At 39.7% G+C, this 7,843-nt stretch overlaps 1 protein-coding gene across 1 annotated transcript in view; it reads left to right on the top strand.

The window, feature by feature from the left end:
- Positions 1-211: 211 nt before the first annotated feature.
- LOTGIDRAFT_167526 (hypothetical protein) overlaps positions 212-7,843 on the top strand; it is a gene marked incomplete at both ends in the record, with an annotated part of 27,976 nt that continues 20,344 nt past the window's right edge. The window contains 2 exons of the mRNA XM_009065025.1: positions 212-270; positions 602-675. Coding sequence (XP_009063273.1) covers positions 212-270; positions 602-675 — 133 coding nt within the window. The remainder of the gene's footprint in view (positions 271-601; positions 676-7,843) is intronic.

Genomic DNA, 7,843 nt, shown 5'->3' with positions numbered 1-7,843 from the left:
GGCTAAAAGAAAACGAATTAGGAATGCTTCGGCCCCCGAAATGAATTCCCAAAAAATATTTATTGAAGCGCTCTGACCACCCCCCCCCCAATCCCATCCCACCTTACAAATTTACAAAGCAATACTAGTTTAACACACTGTACCTCTCTTTTTCGACGTTTTTTAAAAACCTCCATCACTTTCTCTTTTCCAGATCTTGTGGTCTTCAGACATGGAAACATTCAACCTGGCTTCTCGACAAGTGTCAACGAATAACTTGACGTTTGATGGGTGAGTACATTTCTAATTTCTATTTTGACCTTTAACCCTACCCATCCCCCATCACACAATCTTCCCAAAGCCAAGGTCTCTCCTGTATGATCCTGTATAGGGTGGTCAATCGCATTTGAAGCTGCCAAACCCTGTTCACTCTACACCTATTCTCTATTTCAATAGATGGCAAGAACCAAGCTAAGCCAACCCCATGTTCCAGTCCCTGTTTCGGATATAGAATCGTCATCAGGACAGTAAATTTTTGAAATGAAAAAAGCAAAAGCACACACTGAAAAACTTTGAATTTTTTTCTTTTAATTTATTATTTCAATTCTTGTTTCTTTTCTAGACGAATTGGAAAGTTCTTTACGAAGATGAGCACGAACATGATACAAGAAATTTCAATGCCGACTCAAAAACATGGTAAGTATTTCTTGAAAACAAAAGTCATTGAAGGGTTCATAAGCATATTGACATCAACCTTTGATCTGGTAGAACGATGAGACAAAAATGCCAACAAATACAGAAAGAAATGGTTCCAGGATTAGAGCAATGCTAGAAATAAAATATTGTGTTAATTTACTCCTAATTCATTGATGATGGGGATTCGAACCCATAGCAGTGGTTGCCTGAAATACACTGTACTACAGAATAATAATCATTTCTTGTTTCTTTTCTAGACGATTTTGGAAGTTTCTTAAAGAAGAGATGAAAACGATATTGAAATACGAACTTCAAATGATGATTCAAACCCTGTGAGTATTTATTTAAAACAAAACAGTCCCTTTAAAATCTGGAATAATTTTGATAAAATTTTGACCTGTCAATCATACTCTGAAATATTTATGTTTCAAAGTTGTTTGAAGTCTAAACAAACTTCTACAGCACGAGATACCTAATTTGCATATATTAGCATATAGAATGAAATCTAATAGACCATAGCTGAATGTGTCCCTTCAATCAAAAAGTAGGAGGGGCTTGATTAATCTGCCGATTCAAAATAAACTATTTCTTTATTGTGCATAAATTCTTATGTCTTTTCTTGAGAGGATTAGCAGGCCGATATTTTATGTTTCAATATAACAAAACTAAAACTACAATGTTACATTTTCAGGATATTATTTGAAGATATAAGTCAATAATTCGAAACCAAAATGTAGAAGATTTTACTTTCTGCAACTTTGAAAAGGTAGGCTTTGCTTATCTTATTTATTATTCGAGTTGCAATCATTGCGATATGTTGCAAACTTGAAGCCCTCTTTGTGGAGTTCTTATCATCACAGACACTGTCTCTTCAGATCTTTGGTACGGCTAGGGGAATAAAAGCACCAGATATATGGGAGTGGGGGCTTTGGGAATGAGAGTAAGGGAGGGGTTGGGGGATAGTGGCTGTTACCTATTCACAATGATTGAATTGAATCTAATAAAATCTTTAATTTTTTCAGGGTCTATAATAAGTGGAGAACCAAACATACCAAATTACTAAAACGATTATGGAGAACCAAACCAAACCAAACAAAACTTTACATTATGTCGTAGAGTTGTGAGTTAAACAATAGGGCACTAACCTTCTTTTTTTCTCGTGCATCACTACAATCAGCAGGCCCCTCCCCACTCCCTCACACTACAACTTAAAGGGATACATCGTAGTTAGACGGCAATTGACTACTGGATTCTGTGTAGCTGGCTCTATCTGTGCTGGATGTTTTGTGAAAGTATCCCTTTACACATGCATTACATGAACATACTACTGTAAACCACATATCGATGTTTGTTTTACGATTGTGCTTACTGCAGTCGTAGAACAAGTTCGATAAAGTCGTTCGCTTCTCACGTGATGTATTTTTCTGAAAATGACAGGGAATGGTCGTATCTAATTTTCTGAATTTTACCAAATTTTGTCGCCGATCTGAAGCTATCACTTTGGCGACCGAAATTGGTATAGTGTGGTTATTTTTTCTCTTATTTGTCCCTAAAAGGAAGCATGTTAGGCTGCCCCCTTTCCCAAATGCTTCCGAGGACATCCGCCATCCGTCAAACCAATCTTGAATTTTGGATCCTGAATATTTTTATATTTTCTCTTTTGAGAAAATGATTATGGTATGTGAATGCCAGATTTTTTTTGAAGATTTTGAAGATAGCACAATTTAGTAGATCAGTCTACTTCATTTTGCAACCTGTTTCATTTTTTTCTTAAACACTTTAGGGTCCCTTCGGTCAAGGCGTTTCGTAACTCACGTGAACTCGATCCCTTACTTTATCTAGGATGACCTATTGGTGATATAAATAATATCTAAAATAATGCATTAGCTTATTTGAAATTTTCCAAATTCGAATCCTAAATAAAGTCCTAATATTACAGATATTTTTCAAAGAATTTTTAACTTTAAAATTAGTAGGTTTGCACAGGCAAGGATATAATCTGCAGATATCCAGTGAGATATTCTGCAGACCCATCCTGCCTCTATATGCTTCTGTGGGCTGTATGTTTGTTGGCAAATTGTCAACAGTTGGTAATATATCGGAGGTTTTAGACGACGACCACTCTTGTACCCCTTGGTCTAAAAAGGACGATAGGACCTCTTGGCATCATAGTTGTACATTGATTAGTTAAGACAAGTTAGGTGTTAGGAATTAGGTGTTAGGATAGGTATTGTGTATTATAACATGTAATGTGGACACGTGAGTAGAACTTGTGATGCCACGAGGTTTATTTTTGGATTTTTGGGACCATGTGAAGGACGAGATACACAGATGAAGAGGAAATCAACGAAGTCTATGTTTTTGTCTGGTAATCAGGGGCTTTGAGTATCAGACTCTGCTTTCTCAGTTTCGATTGTCGTTCGGCTTGGCTCTTTCAAATCCCGAAATAACCTAACACTGTTAGGCAGGGCCTCGCGTGCACCCCCTTTTCCTTTTGGCTATTTTGTGATTTGCTAAAGTCGGCCCTCCCTCGATCGAAACTGGGTATAAAGCCAAAAAGAGTGATCCTCAGGGTTCCTGTTGTTTTTCTTCCTCCATGCAGCAGGTCCCATGTCCCGTCCGTTCTGGAATCCGTCCGTCTGGGCGTATCTTATTGCACTGCCGGTCGTTTAGACCAAGTCTGTCAGTCTCGGATGGTACGTTAAATTGGGCCGATTTTCGGCATGTATTTCAATAAAACAGAACTGAACGAGTGTATCAGTCGGTTACTATGGTAATGTCCATGTCACTGGACTGAAACCAGGAATAGAGTTAAACCTGGGATGATTTTTACTAAGGTTAGATTAAACCTGGAATGATTTTTACTCAGGTTAGATTAAACCTGGAGTGATTTTTCAAAGATTAGAATAAACCACTGTGATTTTACAATATGTTGTCATAGAAACCCAAAAATGGTTATTGAAAACCTGAAATGATTTTTAAAAATGCTGAAATATTTGGAAAAAAAAAAAAGAAAAAAAGGATATAAATGGTGAAAATAGAACTTAAGCACAGAATTTGAAAGAAAAGTGATTTTACAGAAAGGAACTTGAGGGTAGGCAAGGAGAAATCCCACAGGGAGATCATCGTCCCTGCCCTGCCGAGATGCCTATATTTTAAAAATCTTAATAGCCAAATAAAAATAGGTAGATATAGTGTTGAAAACTGTGATGAAACTGTTTTAGGGTGATTTTGAAAACCGCAATGGTTGGATTAATCCTGGTTTGATTTTAAAGATAGTTGGTACAAGAACCTACTTTAAGGTTCTATTCTAAACCGAAATGGTTAGATTCAACCTGGTTTGATTTTAAAGATAGCTGGTACAAGAACCTACTTTAAGGTTCTATTCTAAACCGAAATGGTTGGATTAAACCTGGTTTGATTTTAAAGATAGCTGGTACAAGAACCTACTATGAGGTTCTATTCTAAACCACAATGGTTATATTAAACCTGGTTTGATTTTAAAGATAGCTGGTACAAGAACCTACTATGAGGTTCTATTCTAAACCACAATGGTTATATTAAACCTGGTTTGATTTTAAAGATAGCTGGTACAAGAACCTACTTTAAGGTTCTATTCTAAACCGAAATGGTTAGATTTAACCTGGTTTGATTTTAAAGATAGCTGGTATAAGAACCTACTTTAAGGTTCTATTCTAAACTGCAAGGTTAGATTAAACCTGGTTTGATTTTAAAGATAGCTGGTACAAGAACCTACTTTAAGGTTCTTTATGAACCGAAATGGTTAGATTTAACCTGGTTTGATTTTAAGGATAGCTGGTACAAGAACCTACTTTAAGGTTCTATTCTAAACCACAATGGTTAGATTAATCCTGGTTTTATTTAGAAAACTGATGGTATTGAAATATTGAACAGATTTGATAAAAATATATTTTGTAAAGAAAAGTTATTTTAGATAGAATGGAGCTTGAGAGTAGGCAAGGAGAAATCTTGCAGGGAGGCCATCGTCCCTGCTCTGCCGAGATGAGATCCGTCCGTCCGTCCGGACGTATGTTGCTGCACTGCCGGTCGTTTAGCCTAAGTCTGTCAGTCTCGGATGGTACATTAAATTGGGTCGATTTACGGCATCTATTTGAATGAAACAACCGAACGAGTTTCAGTCGGTTACTATGGTAATGTCCATGTCACTGGACTAGACCCAGGAATAGAGTTAAACCTGGGATGATTTTTACAAAGGTTAGATTAAACCTGAGTGATTTTACAATATGATTTTATAGAAAGGAACTTGGGGGTAGGCAAGGAGAAATCCCACAGGGAGGTCATCGTCCCTGCCCTGCCGAGATGATGTCTGTCCGTCCGTCCGGGCGTATGTTATTGCACTGCCAGTCGTTTAGCCCAAGTCTGTCAGTCTTGGATGGTACGTTAAATTGGACCGATTTTCGGCATGTATTTCAATAAAACAGAACCGAATGAGTATCAGTCGGTTGCTATGGTAATGTCCATGTCACTGGACTGAAACCAGGAATAGAGTTAAAACCTGGATGATATTTACTAAGGTTAGATTAAACCTGGGATGATATTTACTAAGGTTAGATTAAACCTGGATGATATTTACAAAGTTAAGATTTTAACCTGGGCGATTTTTACTAAGGTTAGATTAAACCTGGGTGATTTTACAATATGATTTTATAGAAAGGAACTTGAGGGTAGGCAAGGAGAAATCCCACAGGGAGGTCATCGTCCCTGCCCTGCCGAGATGAAGTCCGTCCGTCCGTCCGGGCGTATGTTATTGTTCTGTTGGTCGTTTAGCCCAAGTCTGTCAGTCTCGGATGGTACGTTATTTTGGAACCGATTTTCTGGTGTGATTTGAAAACGTTATTTCGATTGGTTCCGGTGGTTAGGGCTGGACATTTTATGTTCCGACAGCCCGCTAAGTCCACCTAGGGTTTGATTTAAAAGAAAGTAATTGAAAGTTCAAATTGTCTGGATTAGGTAGGTATACTTTATATTTAGAATATCTCAGTTTTGTTCCGGTGGTTAGGGCTGGACATTTTATGTTCCGACAGTCCGCTAAGTCCACCTAGGGTATGATTTAAAAGAAAGTAATTGAAAGTTCAAATTGTCTGGATTAGGTAGGTATACTTTATATTTAGAATATCTCTGTTTTGTTCCGGTGGTTAGGGCTGGACATTTTATGTTCCGACAGTCCGCTAAGTCCACCTAGGGTTTGATTTGAAAGAAAGTAATTGAAAGTTCAAATTGTCTGGATTAGGTAGGTATACTTTATATTTAGAATATCTCTGTTTTGTTCCGGTGGTTAGGGCTGGACATTTTATGTTCCGACAGCCCGCTAAGTCCACCTAGGGTGTGATTTGAAAAACTGTTAGTAATGAAATTGAAGTATGATTTTGTGGATAGGAACCCGGGGGTAGGCAAGGAGAAATCCCACAGGGAGATCATCGCCCTGCCCTGCCCTGCCGAGATGAAGTCTGTCCGTCCGTCCGTATGTTATTGTTCTGCTGGTCGTTTTGCCCAAGTCTGTCAGTCTCGGATGGTACCTTATGTTAGAACCGATTTTCTGGTGTGAATTGAAAAAGTTATTTCGATTGTTCCGGTGGTTAGGGCTGGACATTTTATGTTCCGACAGCCCGCTAAGTCCACCTAGGGTCTGATTTGAAAACCTGCTAGTAATGTTATTGAAGAATGATTATGTGGATAGGAACCCGGGGGTAGGCAAGGAGAAATCCCACAGGGAGGTCATCGTCCCTGCCCTGCCGAGATGAAGTCTGTCCGTCCGTCCGGGCGTATGTTATTGTTCTGCTGGTCGTTTAGCCCAAGTCTGTCAGTCTCGGATGGTACCTTATGTTAGAACCGATTTTCTGGTGTGATTTGAAAAAGTTATTTCGATTGTTCCGGTGGTTAGGGCTGGACATTTTATGTTCCGACAGCCCGCTAAGTCCACCTAGGGTGTGATTTGAAAAACTGTTAGTAATGTTATTGAAGTATGATTTTGAGGATAGGAACCCGGGGGTAGGCAAGGAGAAATCCCACAGGGAGATCATCGTCCCTGCCCTGCCGAGATGATGTCTGTCCGTCCGTATGTTATTGTTCTGCTGGTCGTTTAGCCCAAGTCTGTCAGTCTCGGATGGTACGTTATTTTGGAACCCATTTTCTGGTATGATTTGAAAAAGTTATTTCGATTGTTCCGGTGGTTAGGGCTGGACTTTTTATGTTCCGACAGCCCGCTAAGTCCACCTAGGGTCTGATTTGAAAACCTGCTAGTAATGTTATTGAAGAATGATTATGTGGATAGGAACCCATGGGTAGGCAAGGAGAAATCCCACAGGGAGGTCATCGTCCCTGCCCTGCCGAGATGAAGTCTGTCCGTCCGTCCGGGCGTATGTTATTGTTCTGCTGGTCGTTTAGCCCAAGTCTGTCAGTCTCGGATGGTACCTTATGTTAGAACCGATTTTCTGGTGTGATTTGAAAAAGTTATTTCAATTGTTCCGGTGGTTAGGGCTGGACATTTTATGTTCCGACAGCCCGCTAAGTCCACCTAGGGTCTGATTTGAAAAACTGTTAGTAATGAAATTGAAGTATGATTTTGTGGATAGGAACCCGGGGTAGGCAAGGAGAAATCCCACAGGGAGATCATCGTCCCTGCCCTGCCGAGATGAAGTCTGTCCGTCCGTCCGTATGTTATTGTTCTGCTGGTCGTTTTGCCCAAGTCTGTCAGTCTCGGATGGTACCTTATGTTAGAACCGATTTTCTGGTGTGATTTGAAAAAGTTTTTTCGATTGTTCCGGTGGTTAGGGCTGGACATTTTATGTTCCGACAGCCCGCTAAGTCCACCTAGGGTCTGATTTGAAAACCTGCTAGTAATGTTATTGAAGAATGATTATGTGGATAGGAACCCATGGGTAGGCAAGGAGAAATCCCACAGGGAGGTCATCGTCCCTGCCCTGCCGAGATGAAGTCTGTCCGTCCGTCTGGGCGTATGTTATTGTTCTGCTGGTCGTTTAGCCCAAGTCTGTCAGTCTCGGATGGTACGTTATTTTGGAACCGATTTTCTGGTGTGATTTGAAAAAGTTATTTCGATTGTTCCGGTGGTTAGGGCTGGACATTTTATGTTCCGACAGCCCGCTAAGTCCACCTAGGGTCTGATTTG

Source organism: Lottia gigantea, assembly GCF_000327385.1.
Source record: "Lottia gigantea unplaced genomic scaffold LOTGIsca_67, whole genome shotgun sequence".
Taxonomy (NCBI): domain Eukaryota; kingdom Metazoa; phylum Mollusca; class Gastropoda; family Lottiidae; genus Lottia; species Lottia gigantea.
The sequence above is the reverse complement of the archived record's forward strand: the minus strand, read 5'-3'. Positions and strand labels throughout refer to the sequence as shown.